The sequence below is a fragment of the Eucyclogobius newberryi genome, unplaced genomic scaffold (genome assembly GCF_026437365.1).
Source record: "Eucyclogobius newberryi isolate DKJ021-1_F unplaced genomic scaffold, fEucNew1.0.hap1 SCAF_2, whole genome shotgun sequence".
Classification (NCBI taxonomy): Eukaryota; Metazoa; Chordata; class Actinopteri; order Gobiiformes; family Gobiidae; genus Eucyclogobius; species Eucyclogobius newberryi.
The window spans coordinates 20,614,265-20,638,895 of record NW_027315834.1 but is presented as its reverse complement, the minus strand read 5'-3'; the positions used below and the strand labels follow the sequence as shown (position 1 = coordinate 20,638,895).

General features: G+C 39.7%; 1 protein-coding gene across 2 annotated transcripts; it reads left to right on the top strand.

Annotated features, from left to right (window-relative positions):
* The first annotated feature begins 746 nt into the window (after positions 1–746).
* On the top strand, positions 747–24,371 carry pi4kaa (phosphatidylinositol 4-kinase, catalytic, alpha a). 2 transcript variants are annotated; one of them, XM_072454279.1, is made up of 54 exons: positions 747–952; positions 1,775–1,891; positions 1,968–2,061; positions 2,189–2,277; positions 2,412–2,484; positions 2,558–2,820; positions 2,896–2,962; positions 3,039–3,187; positions 3,280–3,345; positions 3,420–3,516; positions 3,595–3,786; positions 3,857–3,957; positions 4,976–5,105; positions 5,176–5,305; positions 5,374–5,469; positions 5,554–5,737; positions 5,831–5,931; positions 12,609–12,777; positions 12,920–12,970; positions 13,115–13,223; positions 13,307–13,443; positions 13,514–13,647; positions 13,720–13,802; positions 13,873–13,943; positions 14,016–14,140; positions 14,207–14,288; positions 14,373–14,456; positions 14,568–14,657; positions 14,740–14,859; positions 14,994–15,086; positions 15,172–15,328; positions 15,420–15,547; positions 15,630–15,788; positions 15,877–16,028; positions 16,095–16,202; positions 16,276–16,403; positions 17,163–17,318; positions 17,425–17,504; positions 17,679–17,878; positions 17,962–18,049; positions 18,968–19,135; positions 19,212–19,265; positions 20,443–20,563; positions 20,631–20,760; positions 20,836–20,906; positions 20,999–21,071; positions 21,145–21,325; positions 21,415–21,519; positions 21,598–21,723; positions 21,808–21,928; positions 22,010–22,169; positions 22,260–22,349; positions 22,438–22,521; positions 22,606–24,371. In XM_072454279.1, exons 1-54 carry the CDS (start codon positions 854–856, stop codon positions 22,655–22,657), a joined length of 6,288 nt encoding a protein of 2,095 aa, XP_072310380.1. In that variant the 5' UTR covers positions 747–853; the 3' UTR covers positions 22,658–24,371. The 2 variants fall into 2 exon arrangements, with proteins under 2 accessions (XP_072310380.1, XP_072310378.1); XM_072454277.1 differs by having other exon boundaries at positions 16,276–16,496.
* The last annotated feature ends 260 nt before the right edge of the window (positions 24,372–24,631 follow it).

Genomic DNA, 24,631 nt, shown 5'->3' with positions numbered 1-24,631 from the left:
TGTGGAATATATATATATATATATATATATATATATATATATATATATATATACACATACATAAACACACACACAGACAGGTAAAATTTGTGGTGCTTTTAAATAATTGTACTTTTTAATATTTTGAAATGTCTTCTTTTCTTTTATGGAGAGACTCCATTGTCTCTCCACACTTTTAATTGTGCCTTTCTCCTCATTCCATGGAGACGAGTCAAGCATTTGCAGGCCTTTAATTTCATGCCTAATGCCATTTATATTTTATTAAATCGTAAGGCTCATTTTTCATAATGAGCTGAACATGTTTTAATGATGTTCCATGCAGTCGGTTTTTCTTCTTTCTGCTATCTCATTGTTTACAATAACCTGTATTTAAAGTGTATTTTCTTTGCTGCCTTGTATTTAGAGATTCTCTATCAAACAAGGCTAATTTCCATTATGTGCCTTCAAATAAATTATTCTGACAATGTTCCAAAATAAACAGAATAACAAATCTATCACGATTGTTGTCATAACTTATTCTCTGTCCACCATTAGATAAAGTTGAACTATCAAATTCCTGGTTTTAATAAAATCAACCATTCTGGAAAAAAATAAGGATTAGTTTGAGCACCCACAAATAGACAAATCCGACTAAAATTGACCACATTGTAATAGACCTTAAAAGTGCGTTCCTTATGGATTTTTCCACTTTGTGACAAAGTGATAAAAGTATGAAACATGAATTATATTTTTCCCGGTGACCTTGTTTCGCTCGGGTTGGACTGCGCGGCTCCCGTAGTTGTCAGCAGCGATCGAGATGAATGAAAAAGGAAGATGCTTCTAATTGTCTTGCAGTTTTAAGACATTTTTAATCATGTCTATGACTGGAGGAGGAAGCAGAGGATTTTATTTTAACACAGTTTTATCTTTAGCACGGTCGCTGGCAACGCACGGACAAGCTCCAATAGATAAGGTAACGCAGCTAGCTGTTAGCTAAAACCTGTTTAAAGACCTTAGGCCTGTATTCAAGTTCTCGTTTGACATTGTTAAAGTATCCTTTGTAATAATTCTTAGAATTGTACGCGTTTAATGCGTGCTTGAGTTTACTAAAGCTCCTTCTGTTGTAATCTGTTTATAACGTACACGTAAACTTAGCCTGTCTCAGGCTAACCTTGGAACAACCAGTGCAATCAGGAAATGCACGACTGTTCAAATTCACCTGATTTGTGGCTTAAATATATGTCCATAACAGATCTTTGCAAGTGTGACTGTGAATGTTGTGTAGATGTGATGTCAGAAGTCTATTATGTGGCACCACTTCACTATTATTATCTAAGTGCCACCTCTGGAGTGCTACCTTGAAAGTTTCATGCTTAAACTATGGCTTAAACTGAAGTAAGGGTCAGCTTCCGCATACATTTTCTCCATAACATTTTGCTCATCGTTTGTAAATACCTCCTTGCAGTATGTGTTATTAGTTTAGTTTTATTCTGTTTAAAATATATAGATTTTAGATATGCTCTGTTAAATAGAAAGGGCACAATTTAAAGGAACTCTTTATTCTATGAGATTCATCCCTGTCTTTGTAATATAATCCTCTCTAAAGTTAAGTCCAGGGCTGGAGCATAAAGCCAATTAAAGCAGGATAAAACTGGATTCCTGGCTCAATTCTTGAAACACTTTTGTGCTAGAGAAAATATTTAAAACAATAAACACTTTATGAGCACATGATGCAAATCCGGATTTTACTCAAGACTGCTTCAGTTAAACGGTTTACAAAGTTTTTTTTCTTTAGGTGCAAAAGTTACAATGCATGTGCCCGGTTGATTTTCGCGGGGTCTACCAGTTGGATGAGCGGAGGCGAGATGCTGTCATTGCACTGGGTGTCTTTCTGGTTGAATCCAACCTGCAGGTAAACACAGGTTTGCTTCACTATTTGCATTTGAAAACCATTGTTTTCTCACTCACTTCTTAATCTCTTGGAACAGCACAAAGATTCCATTGTTCCATACCTTCTGGGGCTTCTCAAAGGCCTTCCAAAAGTTCAGTGGATTGAGGAAAGCTCTCTACGTAAAGGACATGGTAAAGTCACACATTGGAGATTCCTGCATGTCTTTCCATCCAAGTTTTTATATTTTATATTTGAAAAGATTTTATGGTGTGTTTATTAGACACAGTTTTATAAATAAACTCTAATTTGTTTTTGCAGACACTCTTCCTGTTGCTGAAATTTTCAGCTTTAGTCTTGTAACACTACTCTCCGATGTTGCTCAGAATGATGAGGCTTTACGTGGACAGGTACACTTTAGTACACTTTTTTACTTAGTTTTAAATGAATGTTTTCCTGTGTGCTGTTGCTTGAAATTATGCTTCTTCCAAAGTCACCAACTGTTTTCTGTGTTTTACAATATTCTTTGTCACCTCCTTGCCAGATTCTGGAGTCTGTCATGGATCTAATGCAGGTGCTACAAGACATCTGCAAGAATCCAGATGCTCATGACAAAGGTAAAAGGCAGGTTCATTTGTTTTGAGAGCTGTCTGGCATATCTACTACATTCATCTCCTCTTATGACTTCAGAGTACCTCTGTAAGTACACAGTGCCAACCCTGCTTGGGGTGGCTCGAGCCTTTGGGCGATACAGCAACACGGATGAGCCATTACTATCTAAATTATTCCCTCGGCCAATAGCGCCAGTGTTGCCTGCAAATGAAGAGTGTGACTCTGTGCACAGGCGCTCATTTAATGATTTCCGTTCAATAATGCCCAGCTCTTTGTTGAGTGCTTGTCAGAGTGACAGTCTAAAGCGCAAAAGCTCCTCTGTATCCAATGTCTCACAACAAGTAAGTGTAATTAAATTAAATTGGAAAAGTGATGTGAATGTTAATGATAATTGAGCAACCACAATGCCATTGTAGGCCAGTCCTGAAAGAACAGGTCTGACACCCAGCTCACCCGCTGATCCATCTGTGCAGTACTTTGAGGGTGAGATAAACTAAATAGCTTTTTCCTTTATGTTCAAATCTAGCTGGCTAAATAGTCAATATAACTTTGTTTTCAGGCTCTTACCTTCCTGATGGCAGTGCTGTGGACCCTGAATACTACTTCTCTACCATCAGCTCCAGCTTCTCTCTGTCTCCTCTATTCACTGGAAATAGCACAGGAGAGTTTCATGTCCCTATTGATACACTGAGACAGCTGCTCCACATGGTCAGAAATCACTGTTTGAAAAAGAAAATGTACAATACAGAACTTGTATTGGAAGTTTAACAGAAATGTGATTATGCTGGTCTATTTTACAGGTTGAACAGTTTGTCTCTGAATCATTTTTAAAATCACTAGATGACTCTTTGGCTGAACATTTAGAGGTACGATCCTAAAAGTATTTTGACAGTGATCATTCCCATTGACAAAGTTTGATGGAGTTAATTTACGTTTCTAGGCAACTCCAAATAGTCAGCTATACTACAAAACCTTCAGTGATCCTCTGTATGTAGCTATTTTTAAAATGCTACGGGATACTCTGTACAATCTGAAGGGTAAGTTATTGCTGATTTTGTTTTTCTATTCTCTTATTTAGTGCGTACTTGACACATGTCTGTATCTGTGCTCTCCAGACCTCCAGACAGACTTTGTAAAAGAGGTTCATGACTTTGTTCTGGAGCAGTTTAGCAGCAGTCAGTCAGAGTTGCAGAGGATATTACATGATGTGGAGTATCTGCAAAGTGAGCTGAGCCCGCTTAAATTGCGCTGCCAGGCCAATGCGGCTTGTGTGGACCTTATGGTGTGGGCCGTGACGGAGGAACAAGGTAAATGTCAAATGTTAATCTTGATTTAAGATATTTTTTTTAAATCTTACCATATGCCTTCTTTTGCCAGGAGCTGAAAACCTCTGCACTAAACTGTCTGAGAAGCTTCAGTCAAAAACATCCAGTAAAGTTATTATCGCTCACATGCCCTTACTCATTTGCTGCCTTCAGGTAAATGTGGATTTTCTATTACTGAAAGAATCAAACTTTTTTTGTAAGTGAGATCAAAATCTTTTATACTATATTTTAATGTCCATATGGGTTTCCAGAGTGTGAATGTTTAGTTATAGTTTAGTTTAATTTAGTAATAATTGGTCAGTGAGATGTTTCAATCTGCTAAGTTGGTTTAAAAGCAGGGTATGTAGAATGTGTAGTTCTTTATACTTTATAAACGTGATCTATGTAAGATAAGATAAGCCTTTATTTGTCCCACAATGGGGAAATTTCAGTGTTGCAACACAAAGTAGGCACAGAAGTAAACAACAAAGAACAGATGAGATATAGAAACCTTTAAAAAAAAAAGCTCTTATATTCTTAATAAAGTAAAAGAAAAATAATAATAACAATAGTAACACTATTTACAGCGGTTATATGTCCCCAGATATGCGGTAAACACAAATCAAATATAGTTTTTTTTGTAATGTTGACTTATTGTTAACATTGAACATGATGGCCAAGTTGAGCTTCTCATTTGGGTTGCCAGATCCTTCAACTAAAACCAATTGGAAATAAACTTAAAATGACTCCTTTTAGGTGGTGAATCCTCACGATCTAAAGCCCAGCACCTGAAGCATCATGAATCAGAGCCAGTGAGGCATGGCCTCTCCGTATACAGACAAGGAAGAAACTTGTGTGTGTCCTCTAACTGCAGCTTAAGGCACTGACGGCCTGTTCAGTTGTGATTGTAGTTCTTTTTAAAACCAATAAGAATGCAGTTATATATCTATATACATATCCTCCCTTTAATTTATACTTAGAACTAATTCAGTTTTTTTTAAGGGCCAAACACAGTAATGTTTTGCATGTTAAAAGTTAATCTTCAAAGACATTAATGGTTAAGTTGCCTTTAAATATCGAGCTGCTTAGTTGTACAGAGTAGCACCTCCTCACGGGTCAAGTCCAACCTCTTAAACATTACATCTCAAACATGTTTAGTGTGACTTTATTGAATTTTTTTGTTATTCTTTAGGGTCTGGGCCGTTTGTGTGAGCGCTTTCCTGTTGTGGCTCACTCAGTGACCATGTCTTTAAGAGACTTCTTGGCGGTGCCTTCTCCTGTTTTGGTGAAGTTGTACAAATATCACAGCCAGTACACAACAGGTATCTAGATATACTGAAATTAAATTATAAACTATATTCATTAATAGTGATAAGATTGTGTCTTTTACAGGAGGCAGTGAAATAAAAATCCATGTAACTAATGAGCATTCCCAGTCAACACTGAGCGCTAGTACAAGCAAGAAGAGCCAGCCTTCGATGTATGAACAGTTGAGGGACATCTCGATAGATAACATTTGCAGGTAAGTTGTATCAATCAATTACATTCACTCATACAGTTGTAATAACTGAATGTTTTTGTGCTCTTAAGGTGTCTTAAAGCAGGACTCACTTGGGACAGTGTCATAGTGGAAGCCTTTCTTGCAAGTCTTTCTAACCGTCTTTACATCTATCAAGAGAATGATAAGTAAGGATTTATTTAAATAAACTATGGTAATAATTTGACAGAAGAAAATGGAAGTGTGAGTTATTTTCTTTTTTCCATCTCCAGAGATGCTCATTTGATCCCAGATCACACCATCAGGGCTTTAGGTCACATTGCTGTGGCCTTACGAGACACTCCCAGAGTAATGGAGCCCATACTTCAAATCCTACAACAAAAGTTCTGTCAGCCTCCATCTCAGCTCGATGTCCTCATCATTGACCAACTTGGCTGCATGGTCATCACAGGCAATGTAAATATCAACTATAAGACACAAACATTAAATCTTAATCTGTTTGTTTTATGTTCCTTTATTTATATATAATCAATTTGTTGTCTTATACAGCAATATATCTACCAGGAAGTATGGAATCTATTTCAGCAGATCAGTGTCAAAGCTAGTTCCATGGTTTACTCTACCAAGGACTATAAGGACCATGGATATAGGTGAGCTTGATCAAGTCTTACAAAACTTTACAGAATGTGGCTTCCAAAATGACCAATCTAAATGTAAGTGACAATTGTAATTTAATTCTCTCTTTATTACGAACACATAGCGGTTCATAGATTAATACCTAAAAAGTTCATTTTTATTTTTTACTTTATTTTATTAGACAATTCTTCATTTATGCATGCCATGTTTGACTCTATAGATGTTGCTATTATTATTATTATTATTATTATTATTATTATTATTAGGCCCGAGCGCCACAAGCTGGCGAGAGGCCTATTAATCTCGTAAGGCCGTGCGAAGCACGGCTGCGAAAGTGCGCACATAGTGCACACGAAATCGAGCGCGAAGCGCTCGCCCACTTCCAAACACTCACTAACGCACTCCTCTACGTTCCCCATCTCTTGCATGTTCCATGCATATAAGCATGTAATACAAAAATTGAACATTATTACTGTATAGAGGGCCAAAAACACAAAGTGGGCGGAGCCCACTCAAAATTAACGAAAGTACCCGTCAGTGACCAGGGACCCACACCATGAGGTAGGAAAGCGCGAGCGCTTTCCGAAAATGTATAGTTTATGATATTTGAAAAATGGGAAACATTGTTTTCGCATCGGAATATTTGGGTCCGAGCCCCAGCAGGGCGGAGGGCCTATTGCTCCTGCAACGCTGCCGAACTGTCTGACCAAATGTTACCAAATGTTTGGTACCCCGTCGCCCCTGGCAAGTACAGTGAACTAGCCCATGCCGAAGGCATGGATCATGCATACTTACTCCTGCTATGACAAAAATAGTCAACAATGAGTGAATGGGCGTAGCCCATTCACTCATTGTTGACAACAGCAGCACGAAGCGCTGCATTCCTCCAAAAACCCTCCTGGCATCGTCCCGTACACGAGAATCCATGCCGCAGGCATGGGCCATGCTTGTATCTGCTCAAATCAATGGAAGTCTATGGGGAGTGGGCGGGGCATCCCGACGGAATAGGGAGTGACGAGGGTGATTCCACCCCATGGCGGCATGGGGAAGGCTTAGAGCTTTCAAACGATGTATAATTTGTTGTTATAGTGGAAACGGCTATATTGTTTTTGCTAAAAATATTATTTATTTTTTATTTTTTTAGGCCCGAGCGCCACAAGCTGGCGAGAGGCCTATTAATCTCGTAAGGCCGTGCGAAGCACAGCTGCGAAAGTGCGCACGAAGCGCTCGCCCACTTCTAAACACTCACTAACGCACTCCTTCACCCATGCACGCCCCGTGCATACTAATTAGTAGTAATAAAATGGAACATTACCGTTGTAAACGGGCGAAGCCCGTGCAAAAGTGCGCACTAAACGAGCACTTTACATTGGGATGACGACCGCTTTGCGGTCACCGTTCATATAAGCATGTAATGCAAAAATTGAACATTATTACTGTATAGAGGGCCAAAAACACAAAGTGGGCGGAGCCCACTCAAAATTAACGAAAGTACCCGTCAGTGACCAGGGACCCACACCATGAGGTAGGAATGCGGGAGCGCTTTCCGAAAATGTATAGTTCATGATATTTGAAAAATGGGAAACATTGTTTTCGCATCGGAATATTATTCTTTCTTTCTTTCTTTCTTTCTTTCTTTCTTTCCTTCTTCTTCTTCTTCTTCTTCTTCTTCTTCTTCTTCTTCTTCTTCTTCTTCTTCTTCTTCTTCTTCTTCTTCTTCTTCTTCTTCTTCTTCTTCTTCTTCTTCTTCTTCTTCTTCTTCTTCTCCTTCTCCTTCTCCTTCTCCTTCTCCTTCTCCTTCTCCTTCTCCTTCTCCTTCTCCTTCTCCTTCTCCTTCTCCTTCTTCTTCTTCTTCTTCTTCTTCTTCTTCTTCTTCTTCTTCTTCTTCTTCTTCTTCTTCTTCTTCTTCTTCTTCTTCTTCTTCTCCTCCTTCTCCTCCTTCTCCTCCTCCTCCTCCTCCTCGGGACCAACCCCCCTATTTTTCACCCAGTGAACATTGACGAAAAGTCACAAAAATTAGCACACCTCTAAAAATCGTGCTTCTCTACATTCTGGCTATTTCCTTTTTCTAAAATTAAAAAAATTGGCGCGTCAGCGCCCCCAAATGTACCAAAAATGCATTGAGAGATGGGAAATGACCCAAAAAAAATCTGATCGTAGAATCATGAAATTTGGCGCAGAGGTAGATGGTGACAAGAGAAGTAAAAAATATTATAACGGCAACGCCGTCCGCCCGACCAAATGTCGGCCATATTGCTTCAAAAATTGCTAAACATGACTTCGGAGTTTTTCCAAACGTCGTACTTTTACGAACGGTGGCCCTAAAAAGCTGAAATTTGGTGAAAATGCTACTGAGGAGTGGGACATCAAAAGTTATCCAAATTACATTGATACCTCTCACGGTCTCTGTGCGGCGAAGCCGCAAACTGTAGCAAGAATTTCAGAAATTGTAGCAAGAATTTTCAGAAATCTGTTGTTAAACTCTTTGCCCTAAACCTACTTGAAGTGAAATAAATTAATTTGGAGCCACAGCGCCCCCTACAGATTTTATATGGAGGTTAAATATTTAGTTTTGCAAAATTATATGAAATTTGACACTCCACTCTCAATTTTGGCATCCCCATCAAAAAAGTCAATGAGACCCATGTCATAATTGTTATGGCTTTGCCGTAACGATGACCGAAACCTTCCATGTTATTCCAATGGGGAAATCGCCAGAACATGTTTACACTTTAGACTTTCACGAACTCCTCTTAGGGCGTTAGACATATTAACCTGAAATTTGGTGAGACTCATCTTCAGGGGTGGACCATCAAAAGTTATCCACATTTTTATTTTAAGAGTCACGGTTTCTGTGCGGCAAAGCCGCACATTTTGCCAAGAATTCAAAATAAAATTGCTTTTTGAATGGTAAAACAAAGGGGAGAAGATGTGACAGCGTCACAGATTCAGCAGTAGATGTAATAAAAGGACAATTGGGGCGCGTTAGCGCCCCCTCCTCTTGCGGCGTGGCGGCGGCGTGGCGAGGGCCGATCATTGCCGCTTGCGGCTATATTTAGGCCTGAGCCCCAGCAGGGCGGAGGGCCTATTGCTCCCGCAACGCTGCCGAAGGCAGAGTTGCAACTGTCTGACCGAACATGCGGGCACAGCCCGCATGTTTGGTACCCCGTCGCCCCTGGCAAGTACAGTGAACTAGCCCATGCCGAAGGCATGGATCATGCATACTTACTCCTGCTATGACAGAAATAGTCAACAATTAGTGAATGGGCGTAGCCCATTCACTCATTGTTGACAACAGCAGCGCGAAGCGCTGCATTCCTCCAAAAACCCTCCTGGCATCGTCCCGTACGCGAAAATCCATGCCGCAGGCATGGGCCATGCTTGTATCTGCTCAAATCAATGGAAGTCTATGGGGAGTGGGCGGGGCATCCCGACGGAATAGGGAGTGACGAGCGCGTAAGCGCTCGTAATGATGATTCCACCCCATGACGGCATCGGGAAGGCTTAGAGCTTTCAAACGATGTATCATTTGTTGTTATAGTGGAAACGGCTATATTGTTTTTGCTAAAAATATTATTATTATTTTTTTTATTATTATTTTTCTTGTTCTTCTGCTTTTTGAGCTCTAATTTGACCCCCTGAACATGCTCAAAAACTCACCAAACTTTGCCCAAAATTCAGAATCGGCGAAAAATTTGATTTTTTTCTGGGCCATTTTTTTTTTCGTTAAAAAATGGCGAGACAGCGCCACCGACAAAAGTCAAAATACATTGCGCCTATGGGAGACGCCTCAAGGTCAACTTTGTCGTAGAGCTACGAAATTCGGAACACACATTCCCCTTGTGAGGACAAAAAAAAAATATTATTGTGGCCACGCCCCCAGACTTACCCTATGCCCGCCATCTTCCTTTGAAAATGAAAACACGCTGAGTTAGCCATTTTGTTCACGTCAAACTTTGACAAACTCCTCCTAGGGTGTTTTGCCCACCGACTTCAAAATCGGCGTACGTCCTCTGGACAAGTGGGGCATCTAAAGTTATCCAAATTTTTGTGATACCTTTTGTGGTCTACGTGCGGCGCAATCGCAAAGTTGGATAACTTATTTTGGGATATTGCTAATCTAAAAATTGCTCCCATTTGATCAAAACGAGTCCGATTAGGACCAGATTTGAATCAGTTGTTAAACTTTCTAGTTTGGACCAGTTTATGGTGACAAAATTCAAATGGGCGCGATAGCGCCCCCTATAGAGTGACCTTTAAATTAACATTGAAGGTCAAAAATTAGTTTTACCAAAATTTTCAAAACTTTACCCAAAATTCTATTTTGGCGTCCCGATCAAAAAAGCCAATCAGACAAATGCCTTAATTTTTACGGCGTAGTCGTAGCGATGACAGAAACATCCCATGTTATCCCTATGGGAAAACCGCAAAATCTCTCAAATTACCACATTTTTATGTTTTACACTTTAACAATTCCTCCTAGTGCGTTTTGCCCACCGACTTCAAAATCGGTGTACGTCCTCTAGACAAGTGGAGCATCTAAAGTTATCCAAATTTTAAGGATAGCTTTTACGGTCTCTGTGCGACGGAGCCGCAAACGTTTCCCAGAATTCTGACTATTTTGCCTTCAGAGTGGCCTATAAACAATAGAGTTTTTCCAAATGACATGATATTTTGAACAAAATTCTAATTTGCCATCCTGATCATAAAAGTATGAGAGCCAAAGTCATATTTTGTACGGCGTAACCGTAGCGATGACAGAAACATCCCATGTTATCCTTATGGGAAAATCGCAGAATCGCTCAAATCACCACATTTTTACACTTCACACTTTAATGAACTCCTCCTAGGGCGATTGCCCGATCAAACTCATATTTGGGGAAAATCATCTACACAAACGGGGCATCAAAAGTTAGTCATATTTTGATTTTAAGTGGTACGGTCTCTGTGCCGTGGAGCTGCAAATATACTGTCACAAATGGGAAAACGCCAAATCTTTGAAATGTTCACATTTACACTTCACACTTTAACAAACTCCTCCGTGGGCAATAGCCCGATCAAGCTTTACTTTGGGAAATATCATCTACACAAGCGGGGCATCAAAAGTTATCCATATTTAAATTCTAAGTGCTACGGTCTCTGTGCGGCGGCGCAGCAAATTTGACTGACATTTGTGTTCATTTGCACTGGATTGGCCATGTCCAATGTGTCGCCGTCTGTCAAGTTCTTTTTTAATTCCACACACAATAAGGGCGCCATCTTTATCAAGTCGAAAGCGCAGAGTCGGAAGGCCGGCGACCCGCGAGGGCCGTTGGATGCCGCTTGCGGCTTTAATTCTTTCTTCTTCTTTCTTTCTTCTCGGGACCAACCCCCCTATTTTTCACCCAGTGAACATTGACGAAAAGTCACAAAAATTTGCACACCTCTAAAAATCGTGCCTCTCTACATTCTGGCTATTTCCCTTTTCTAAAATTAAAAAAAAATTGGCGCGTCAGCGCCCCCAAATGTACCAAAAATGCATTGAGCGATAGGAAATGACCCAAAAAAAACCTGATCGTAAAATCATGAAATTTGGCGCAGAGGTAGATGGTGACAAGAGAAGTAAAAAATATTACTACGGCAACGCCGTCCGCCCAACCAAATGTCGGCCATATTGCTTCAAAAATGGCTAAGCATGACTCGGGAGTTTTTCCAAACGTCGTACTTTTACGAACTCCTCCCAGGGCAATGGCCCTAAAAAGCTGAGATTTGGTGAAAATGGTACTGAGGAGTGGGACATCAAAAGTTCTTCAAATTACATTGATACCTGTCACGGTCTCTGAGCGGCGAAGCCGCAAACTGTAGCTAGAATTTCAGAAATCTCCCAAATTTAACATTTCTGCTGTTTGCGCTGATAAAGTCCGAATTGCGTCAAATTAGAAACAGTTGTTAAACTCTTTGCCCTAAACCTACTTGAAGTGAAATAAATTAATTTGGCGCCACAGCGCCCCCTACAGATTTTATATGGAGGTTAAATGTTTAGTTTTGCGAAATTATATGAAATTTGACACAAAACTCAATTTTGGCATCCCCATCAAAAAAGTCAATGAGACCCATGTCATAATTGTTATGTCGTTGCCGTAGCGATGACCAAAACCTCCCATGTTATTCCAATGGGGAAATCGCCAGAACATGTTTACACTTTAGACTTTCACGAACCCCTCCCAGGGCGTCAGCCCTATTAACCTGAAATTTGGTGAGACTCATCTTCAGGGGTGGACCATCAAAAGTTATCCACATTTTTTTTCAAAGAGTCACGGTCTCTGTGCGGCAAAGCCGCACATTTTGCCAAGAATTCAAAATAAAATTGCTTTTTGAATGGTAAAACAAAGGGGAGAAGATGTGACAGCGTCACAGATTCAGCAGTAGGCGTACTAAAAGGACAATTGGGGCGCATTAGCGCCCCCTCCTCTTGCGGCGTGTCGGCGGCGTGGCGAGGGCCGATCATTGCCGCTTGCGGCTATATTTATTATTATTAATTGTTTTATGTTGCACCTTAACGCCAATACAAGTTACTATGTTTGTGAACTGTGTTCAATGACAATGGCAATAAACCTTTTCTGATTCTGATTCTGAAAACCCACTTCAGGAATCACACTATCCTCTGATGGCTTTATTAATTGTCACTAATAACTACTGTTTGTGTTGTTAGACATTGTTCCCTTGCAGTAATAAATGCTCTGGGTAACATAGCAGCAAATCTCCAAAATGAACAAATGGTGGATGAGCTACTTGTGAACCTGTTGGAACTTTTTGTACAACTTGGCCTGGAGGGCAAACGAGCAAGTGAGAGAGCCTCAGACAAAGGCCCGGCTTTAAAGGTAGATACAAAATACTTATACTTTAAATTAACTTTCCCATTGTTGGAGTTTCCGTTCCAAAAAGCCTAGTTTGTTTTGGTATTATGTGTTTTGAGTTCAGCCGCATGTCATTCGTAAACTACAAATTCTTTTGTGTCTGCAGGCATCAAGCAGCGCTGGAAACCTTGGTGTTTTAATCCCTGTTATTGCTGTGGTATGTAAACATAATTGAGTATTTTGATCTAATTTAATTTCATACACAAAGTACATATTCATGACTATGTAGATAAGCATGGACTATGAAATGTGCAATATACAAAATTATGTATTTAGTTTTGGTGTCTGCCTCATGTTTTAGCTGACCAGGAGACTTCCACCAATCAAAGAAGCAAAACCACGTTTGCAAAAGCTCTTCAGGGACTTCTGGCTCTACTCTGTTGTCATGGGGTTTGCAGTAGAGGGTTCAGGTGTGACATAATTACTTCTAATCATGCGAAGTGAGATTTTAGCAAATTCAGCAAAATATGAATAGAACTATAATGTGCTTCAGGTTTATGGCCAGAAGAATGGTATGAAGGAGTTTGTGAGATTGCAACAAAATCACCCCTGCTCACATTTCCCAGTGGAGAACCTCTGCGCTCGGAGCTGCAGTACAATTCTGCCCTAAAGAATGACACCGTCACCCCAGTATGTGATGTAGTAAGATCTAGTACATTAAAAGATATATGTATATAACTTGTGTAATATTAACTTGCAGGCTGAACTGAATGATCTGCGAAGTACTATCATCAACCTGCTGGACCCTCCTCCCGATGTGGCCGTTCTGATCAACAAACTCGACTTTGCCATGTCCACTTACCTCTTGTCAGTTTACAGATTAGAATATATGAGGTACGGCAAGCAAACTGTAACTCAACGTAACCTCTTTAGTTTTTGAATTAAATAATACAATGCTGCTTTTAGGATGCTGCACGCTCTGGACTCCGATCGGTTTCAGGTCATGTTTCGTTATTTTGAAGACCGGGCAATTCAGAAGGATAAATCTGGTAAGGGTTTTAATAAACTATATTTGGATAACTTTAGACTACCATGTTATTTATACCACATAATTTTCAGGTATGATGCAGTGTGTGATTGCTGTCAGCGATAAAGTTTTTGAAGTCTTTCTGCAAATGATGGCAGAAAAAGTAAGATATTCAATCAGTCCTTTTTTGGAATTTCCATTAAACTCTTAATAACATGGAGTCTTGTCTTTTTAGGCAAAAACCAAATCTCACGAGGAAGAGCTAGAGCGCCATGCTCAGTTTCTCCTGGTCAACTTTAATCATATACATAAAAGAATACGGAGAGTGGCTGACAAATATTTGTCTGGACTTGCTGAAACGTGAGTATTCCTTTTATAAGCAAATGCTAATTAAACACGTTAAATGTCATTGATATTTTTTCTCAGTTTTCCTCATCTCTTGTGGAGTGGTCGTGTGCTCAAGACCATGTTGGATATCCTGCAGACACTCTCCCTTTCTCTAACTGCTGTAAGTTATAATCGTCTCACACACACACACACACACATGTAAAACAGAAACTTACAAATATTTTAATGCTTAATTTTTCTGCAGGACATCCACAAAGACCAACCCTACTATGACATCCCAGACACACCCTACAGAGTCACTGTCCCAGACACATATGAAGCAAGAGAGGTGTGCTCTTTATTTTTGCAACAATTACTGATTGTAATTAGTGACCAATGGCAAAATGTCAATCCTGTAATCTGCGCTAGTGCTGCAGTAATGTAAACTTGTTCATTCTAGAGTATAGTGAAGGACTTTGCAGCACGTTGTGGAGAGATCCTTAAAGAAGCAATGAAGTGGGCACCATCTGTGACCAAATCTCATCTACAGGTGACACATTTCGAGCATAATACTAATATATATTCTTACTGTACATACTGGGAATATAACCCTGTATTTTGTTGATTTGTAGGAATATCTAAACAAGCATCAGAACTGGGTGTCAGGACTGTCTCAGCACACAGGTTTAGCTATGGCCACAGAGAGTATCTTGCATTTTGCTGGCTACAACAGAGAGAGCATCTCACTGGGGGTGGGTAATGACAACTCCCACCAGCTTTGGTGGTGGTGTGGTTTTTATAATATCCACCATAATGTTTTCGATTATAATTGAAATGCCATCATGACAATCAATGTGCTTTTTGTGCATTTCTTATCGAACTGCAGTCCACTCAATTGACAGAAAGGCCGGCCTGTGTCAAGAAGGACTATTCCAACTTCATGGCATCTCTAAACCTGAGAAACCGATATGCTGGAGAGGTAATCGTCCTTTCAAGAAAAAGCTTACGTTTAATGCTAAAAACAAAACTAATAATTGAACAATTGGTCTTTACATATGCTGTAGGTGTCAGGCATGATCCACTTTGCCAAAGCAGTTAAAGGACATTCTGATTTGAGCCGACTGATGATCAAACAGATGGGGGACGCTTTGGACTCTGCACAGCCCGAGGCGTTCACTGAGGCCATGTTCAAACTGGCTGCATTGCTCATCAGCACACAGGGTTCAGTTTCCTTTCAAATGGTTTATTAACCTATATTTTGCTGGTGTTCTGTAGTGTTTTTGTATTGATTATGGCATTTATTCTTCTTTAGACTGTGACCTTCAGCTCCTGCACCATCTCTGCTGGTCTCCTCTCAAGATGTTTACCGAGCATGGCATGGAGACTGCTATTGCCTGCTGGGAATGGCTGCTGGCGGCTCGAGCTGGAATGGAAGTCCCGGTACAGACGATGACAGCATTGTGTCCCATTCTTCTTCACAAACATATTTGTTATTACCCATGATGCATTATTGGTTGTGTAGTTTATGCGAGAGATGGCCGGAGCTTGGCAGATGACGGTGGAGTTGAAGATGGGCCTATTTTCTGATGCTCAGGTCGAGGCTGATCCTCTAGCTGCATCTGAAGAAAGTCAGCCGGTCCCCTGTCCTCCAGATGTCACCCCTCACCACATTTGGATCGAGGTTTGATTCGACCATTTCGATCATAGAGGATGTTTGGCAAAACCTTGTATAAGTTTATGTAGTAACCTGTTACTTAACCTTTCCACAGTTTCTAGTCCAGCGATTTGAAATAGCAAAATATTCTAGTGCAGATCAAGTGGAGATTTTTGGCACCTTGCTACAACGATCTCTGTCTCTTAATGTTGGTGGCAATCAAAGTAGTCTCAACCGCCATGTCGCTGCTATTGGATCTCGCTTCAGGTAGTTTTTGCATGAATGCATCTCTGTTGAGTACATTGTTTAATTAATCTTTTTTGTGTGTTGCAGATTACTAACTCTGGGTCTGGCGTTGCTTCATTCTGATGTGGTCACAAATGCTACTGTTAGAAATGTCCTTCGTGAAAAAATCTACTCTACAGCATTTGATTACTTTAGGTAACGTTTAACCATCATCATCTCTTAATGCCGAAATGCAAAACTGTACATTTTAAAACTTTAAAACTTTTAGCGTTACACCGAAGTTCCCAACTCAGTGCGACAAGCGACTACGTGAAGACATCAGTGTAATGATCCGTTTCTACGCGAGCATCCTTTCTGACAAGAAATACTTGGCTGCGTGTCAGTTGGTCCCAACTGGTGAGCTTGGTACTAGCCCTGTCCCGAGCACCCTCTCTGCTGGAATATTTGGATCGCTAATTGTGTCCAGCACTTCTCCGATATCTCTCTTGAGTAAGCCTAACGGGGTGGAGCTTGGACTGCACTGCAGCAGGGGCATGCTGTTACGCTTGTCAAATTTGTCACTGGAAATCCTCACATTACTGCTGATTTATTGCAAAACAAAAACTTATTTTTCCTATTTTCCTCAGCATATTTGTTTTTCTCTTTGTCTCTAAAATGTTCTGTTTCTCATTCCACCCTTTTATTGCCCTTTTTCTTTTCTAAAATACCTGAAGCAACTGTGAGGATAAGTGCAAATTTGTCATCTGCGTTAAGATGCATGATTATTCATTTTATCAGCCCCTCCACCCGCCTCCCCCTCACAATTTACTGAATTGGTCTCAATTATAACCTTTTAAATAAAAAAAAATCTAATATCCTGTCCTTTTCATTCCAAACGACCCAGACAAAGACATGATCCCATAGCCACGCATCCATTCATGTTAACGTTTACCTTTAACCACAGATCTTGGGCCAAATTTACAAAAACCCTGCAATTATTTGACCCCAGATCTGTGGCTTGGACTGCTATCATCATTTCCTGCTGGCTTTCCCTGCATGACCATTAAGACAGTGGGGCACTACAGGACTCATTTTTGTTCAAAACATCTACATCTTGGGTCACATTTTAACTTAAGCAATGGAGCATGTTTTGCTAATAGTTTTCTCTGTGAACAGACAATCAGGACCCGTCATTGAACAGTCTGTCAGTGATGAATGCTGCTGACCTCCGGAGCAACATTGACTCCAGCTCTCGCTCTCAGCAGAGTGGTCAGGGGTGGATTAACACATATCCTCTCTCGAGTGGAATGTCCACTGCATCTAAAAAGTCAGGTATATTTTATAACAAGTGGTCTTAGCAACAAAGGAACGTAAGAAACCACATCAGCTACCACATAAGAATCTTGTACATCGGATTTACTTTGTCTTTTCTTTCAAGGCACATCAAAGAAGAGTAACAGAGGAACACAACTTCATAAGTATTATACGAAACGCAGAACTCTGCTTTTGGCACTGCTGGTGAGAGCTTTTAGAATGCCTTCTTTTGAGTCTCTTGTTTGAAATATTAACCACCGTATATTAAACTGAAGTAAATATAAGCATCTACTATTTAATTTGTGTTTTCTTTTGTTTGTTTTACTAACCATAGAAATAAAGACAGTTTGTTGATTTCATCCTGTCTTGTTTTTCCAGGCCAGTGAGATTGAGCGGCTGACTACATGGTACAATCCCCTTTCCACCCAGGAACTCGCCATCACCACTGAACAGTCTGTGGAAACGAGCATCTCCAATTGGAGATCTAAATACATCAGTCTGACTGAGAAACAGTGGAAGGACAATGTGAATTTGGCCTGGAGTATCGCACCATATTTAGCAATGCAACTTCCAGCACGGTGATTTTTTTTCTTTTTTTTCATTCACTTATTTTCATTGCCACTTTTAAGAACATACAAACATAACTTTTTTCAATCGGTAGGTTCAAAAATGAAGCCATAGTTGCTGAAGTAACTCGGCTGGTGAGACTTGACCCTGGAGCTGTCAGTGATGTGCCAGAAGCTGTCAAAGTAAGTTCTATTTCATCCCTCCTGACCCCAATGTCCTCTTTGCACAGGGAACAGTCAGCGTTTTCAGCATTGCCTTTCAGTATGGATTCATAAAACGATAGTTACATGCGTGACTTTTTTTATTTTAAAGTGATTGATAAATGATTATTTTTCAATTTTATTGTTTTGATTATTAGAAGACCTATTATGCGTTGTTTTGTTTTTTGTGTGTTTAGTATTAAAACTACACCATAGTCGTTTATTTATGGGCATTTGCATAACTTTTTTTAGAATTCAGTATTGAAAGTCAAATCTTAAATAGTAAAATGAAATTTGATTGCGAAATACAAAACATCAGAAATTTAATTCCAGACATTTAGTTTTAATGTTCAAGTAGATGATATAATTATATAAAAAAACAACTTTTGAAAGAAATATTTTTTATTTTTAGTTAACATATAAGACAAACAAAAACACACAAATAAAGAGTTGTTATTTGATTTTGTGAAAGTGCCCTCTCTAGCAAAAAGATGTTGAAAAAAACTAGAAACTATTGTAAAGCCCTAATGCTGCATTGTCTCTATACTTCTGTGTCTCTGTGTTTTTATTAATTTCATATAGGATAAGTAAAAAGTATATTGCATTTTTTTAAAATTAAACATTGATTTACTTGAACACAACAAAAAATGCCTTGTATTTCTCTCACGTTTTCTGTATTTTGCATTAAAAATCAAATAACAAGTACAAGTGGGCAGAGAAAGGGGGTAAGTGAAAACATTTAAGCCTCAAATGCAAGACGACAATGCTCAAACATGCATCAAAATACAACTTTGAGTAAGGTGATGATGAGGAAACGCTGTTATAATGGGATCAAAGTCTCATTGTTCAATTGTGTCTATTAAAATGCAATTTAAAGAAATAAATCTTGTTTTTACCTAGTTTTTAGTGACATGGCATACAATTGATGCGGACTCTCCTGAGCTGAGCCATATCTTGTGTTGGGCCCCAGCCGACCCTCCCACTGGCCTGTCCTATTTCAGCAGCATGTACCCACCACATCCGCTCACCGCACAGTACGGCGTCAAGGTCCTGCGGTCTTTCCCCCCGGTAAGCTGCGTTACATTTCACTGGTAAAGGACTTTCATGCCGTCATTTATCTGTGATGTCTTTGTTTTGTTTCTAGGATGCCATTCTGTTCTACATTCCCCAGATTGTACAAGCATTGCGTTATGATAAGGTAAAGGTCTTATTGTGAACTGTGTGATTGGGCTGCACAATTTGGGGGGGAAATTGCTATCAGATTTGTGGTTTATGTTTTCATAACAGTATTCTGTTCGAAGTCCACATTTAAAAGCGTCCAGGAGAATTGACAACAAGACTGAAATATGAACTGACAAACTAATATCATCACAACCACACATATTTAACGTGTTTGTACAGATCTAAACTACAGGATTTGCAGGGTTTTTTATGTTGAAAAAGACTGATGTTTTGTTGTTTTTTTGGAAGAAATGATGGTACTTAAGAAAATGCAGCCTTTGAGATTTGCTTATTGCGTCCATTATAATTGCAATTTTTTATTTGATCGCGATTAATCTTGTGTGGACATCTTTTAATATAACATTAATCACAGGTATTGAAGTGCATATGACAGGCTCTCATGTTTTTATCATTTCTTTGCACGGTAGATCCTGTGATAAATAGTTATCGCAGTCACATCAGTCAAGTGGCAGTTTGTGAAGAAAAAATAAGAAATAAAAAAAGACAATTACAGGAAGTGACGTCCCTCTGTCTGTCATCAGTAATATATATATTCCATCAAAAATGCAGGGACAATTTACATGCAACACATTTTGCTGAAAGTTTAAACAATAATTTAACAAATTAAAACTGTTATCGGGAATTATTAGTTGTCAAATCCCAACTGGTTTAAATTATATGGATTTTGCTCTTGTTTACAGTATTGTTGGTAGGTAACAGTTATAGACCGTATTTTCCGGACTATAAGTCGCACCAGCCAAAAAATGCATAATAGAGAAGGAAAAAACATGTATAAGTCACACTGGAGTATGAAATGCAGTTACAAGTGTGAAAATAACAAATAATATTACATATAAGTTGCTCCAGACTATGAGTATAAGTATAAATATAAGTATAAGTCGTACCCCGGCCAAAACTATGAAAAAAGGTGCGACTTATAGTCCGGAAAATACGGTACCTCTACCTATGTCGTATTTGCTGTTCATATCCAACCAGAAAGTAAACAAGATAAACGTTACCAAAGTCGTCAAACTGGGGGGGAAAGCCAATTTTTTTTTATAGTAAACACTTAACTATAATCATATTCAGTAGTTTTTAGTAACAGTGTTGGTCCTAAGATGTCCCGGGTTTGTAACTATATTGACACTTTTCAGATGGGTTATGTTCGGGAGTACATCCTTTGGGCAGCTCAAAAATCCCAGCTTCTCGCTCATCAGTTTATCTGGAACATGAAGACCAACATTTTTGTGGATGAGGAGGGACATCAGAAAGATCGTAAGTGAAAGTGTTTTTAAGCCTGAACAAGTGATTTGATCTTAAACTCCTGCATGAAATTGTTTAGCCGACATTGGCGAGCTACTGGAGCAAATGGTTGAGGAAATCATCAACTCATCAACCGGACCAGCAAAGGATTTCTACCAAAGAGAGTTTGACTTCTTCAACAAGATCACCAATGTGTCAGCAATTATCAAGTAAAGTCCTTTTGATTTAAGAATACAGCTTCACCACGTTAGTCTTGGTACAGTCTAATCTGTTTGTAATTGTAGGCCTGTTCCAAAGGGCGAGGAGAGAAAACGTGCCTGTCTCAAGGCTTTGTCTGACATCAAGGTTCAGCCAGGTACAGTGTAGCTCAATTCTTACCCACGTTACAGTTTGCACGTTTTGGTGCGCATCAATAAACTGCTGTACGTACTGATGTTGTGCCTACAGGCTGCTACTTGCCAAGTAATCCTGAAGCAATTGTTCTCGATATTGATTACAAATCTGGAACACCTATGCAGAGGTATGACTCATTACATGTGACATTTTATTTACTGACTGTTACGTTTTTTATAGTAATATGTTTGTTTTTAAAGTGCTGCTAAAGCACCTTACCTGGCTAAGTTCAAAGTAAAGCGCTGTGGTGTGAGCGAGCTGGAGAGGGAAGGCCTGCGCTGCACCTCAGACTCAGTTGAAGATGGAGAGGAAAATTCCGATGGGTCTCGCAAAATTTGCTGGCAAGCTGCCATTTTTAAAGTGGGCGATGACTGTCGACAGGTGATGAAGAAAGTTGTGACCTAAATGAGTGGTACATATTGTTGATGATTGACAACTCATATTGTCGCTGTGTCTTCTTTCACTTTTAGGACATGCTGGCTCTACAAATTATTGGACTTTTTAAGAATATTTTCCAGTTAGTTGGTTTGGATCTGTTCGTCTTTCCATATAGAGTTGTTGCCACGGCTCCAGGGGTAAAGCTTTAATATTACTCATAATATTTTACATAATACCTTTTGTACCATTGCGGTTAAAATGTTTCATATCCTCAGTGTGGCGTGATTGAATGTATCCCCGATTGCAAGTCCCGTGACCAGCTCGGCAGACAGACGGACTTCGGGATGTATGACTACTTCCGTAACCAATACGGAGATGAATCCACCTTAGCTTTCCAAAAGGTGGCATTAACTGTCATACTGTGTTTGTTAACGCGCGGCAAATTAAACTCTTCAACTCACAATGAATGCTTATTCTTTTCACAGGCCCGATACAACTTCATCCGGAGTATGGCCTCCTACAGTCTTCTATTGTTTCTGCTGCAGATCAAAGACAGGCACAACGGGAACATCATGTTAGACAGCAAGGGTCATCTCATTCACATCGGTACAACACATTAACCTATAAAAGTAGTAGTTTCTCGATCTTTATTATATCTAAAGCTATGAACCTGCTTTTCCCCCCAAGACTTTGGCTTCATGTTTGAGAGTTCTCCTGGTGGTAATCTGGGATGGGAGCCCGACATCAAGTTAACTGATGAGATGGTCATGATTATGGGAGGCAAAATGGAAGCCACACCTTTCAAGTGGTTCATGGAGATGTGCGTCAGAGGATACCTGGCTGTACGGTATGGCATCCACGCTACACTGAATTGAATTAGCTCACTAATTATAAATTGATAAAGGCGTCAAAAACTAAATCCACTCTTGTTCCACAGACCCTACATGGATGCAGTGGTTTCATTGGTGACACTGATGCTGGACACCGGACTGCCATGTTTCAGAGGGCAAACCATTAAGCTGTTAAAGTAAGCACGCCGCTGCATTTAATGATAATTCACACCATGTAAATTGCACCTAACAACCTCAATTTTTTTATTTTTTTTTGCTTATCAGAGGACGATTCAACCCCCAAATGAGTGAGAAAGAGGCAGCAGCATTCATGATCAAAGTAATTCAGAGCTGTTTCCTTAGTAGCAGGTGAGGCATAAGTCGCGCTGTTTGATTGGGCACAGGTTTATTCAACGTGTCTAACCCTTTTTCTGTTATTTTCTCTCTCTTAAGGAGCAAGACCTATGATATGCTGCAGTATTATCAGAATCAAATCCCATACTAGAGGGTTTACGGGGATGTCACTGCAATGCAAAACCTCTTTTCAAGTCGTTTGAATTTGCTTTTAGACTCACCTGATGAGTCTGTCTGTATACCAGTCTGCTGCTTTCAAAGACGGTGGTTAGTTGTTTAGGTTGTTTATTATTTCAATCAGGAAGGTGTGTATGAATTTCCCTTTAATTGTTGTCTTCGCAATGCTGGTATTTGTTACAATGAATAGCTTGTGCGTACACAAGTGGAAAATGACCAAAAGGGAGCCATACGTCTGTCGTGAAAGCAGATATTTTATCATTGTTATGCTGGTTCCACTTAATGCTGGTATGCACTTTATAGATCACAGTATTTAATTCGCTTCAGCTGCCTAACGGTTGACTTTTAGAACTATAAATTAGTCTTTTTAAATTATATCGATCGATCGTTGATCTGAATTATGTCTGAAATACTAAATCACCTTTTGGAGATAGATATTTACATTGTACAAATGTAACACGGCTGATTATTTACTCCAAATATTGTAGATGACATATATATCAATCAGAAATGTATAGACGTTGTGTTTTGGGCCACAACTCTTGAGACCTCTGCGTTACATAGACTTAAGGATTTAGAACTACAGTGTTTGTCAGTGCATCTTTAGACTTTTTTTTTCAATTATAAATGTATTGACATTCCCACGTGGCGCTCCAGTCAACGGGAGTTTTAACGTGTCCAAAAACGTTGAGCCTTCCTGGGTTTTTTTTAAAGAAAAGAGCGTATGCAATTCTGCTGTTGAACATGGCATTCCCAGTCACACATGCTGTTCGAGGGGCACAGACTTGACTATTCAAAAGCCATTTCCCAGTGTTCGTGCAAAGGCTGTAGTAATACTTGACGATTAACCTTATGCAATATAGCAATACTTACTGGCGTATTCGTGTGTGGCCGTGCTGTAAACTAACCCCCGCCTTTCATTGCGTGTAGTAGTGGCATGTTGAGGGTAAAATGTTAACCGTGCGTTGTCTTTAAACGGCCTGTAAACGCGTCGAAACAAGCCGTGACGTCATTGCGCGTTTTTGAGCTGTCCCGGTGCCGGTACATTACTGGTCCGGTGTGTGTGAGGTCGTAACACAGTCGTATCTTTCCCGTGCCGCTCAGGATCCGGGTGAACGTGACGCCGTTTTATGTTGTTGTGTCTAAATGTGACTCACCTCAAGCACAATCCCGTGTTCTGTCGAGAGCATTTCAGGAACAGTCCGTGGCGGGACGATAAGAGAACACCGGGGCTCCCGTTATCTTTCCCGCACTCCGCGTTTGGTCGTTACTGATTGTTTATTTTTCTTGATATTAACTTTGTAAAATGTTTTTAATTGGTTTACTTTCTCAACACCAACGGTCCTCAAAATGGTCTGTCTCGTAGTGATAAACTACAAAAGGGTGTGTAGTCATTTACTCTAATTTCGGACACTATATTTTAACTCCTATTGAGTCATTTATTTAGTATGAAGTAACAGTCTCTCGCTTGAGTAAACGTTTTGATTTCTTTTCTCACTTTAACAGTAAATCTTAGACTGAACAAAAGCTTTGGGTCGACAATATTACATTATGTCTTTTATTGCACCGCTCCTTCCGGGTATGGTTTTGTCTTGTTATACTTTTTGTATCTGTCCTTGGAAAATACCAGAATGTGTGCATAATTTAACCATTTGTCCTTCAAATGACATTAAATAACTTTAAACATGCGACATATGACTTAGCATGTCTACCCACCTCTGATGAAACGGTGCTAATCATATATGAAGGTTATCCATGTGTTTCAGAGTGATAAAGAGCCATTAACCAGTCATAACAACATATATTTCTGACAAAAGTCCTCAATCTATCTTGAGCTGTGACAGTATTCACTTGAAGTATGTATTAGACGTGAATAATCCCGTTTCACACGTTGCCAGGGCACATTAGTCCACATTGGCGCTGATTGGCACAGACTGGCGCAGGTGAG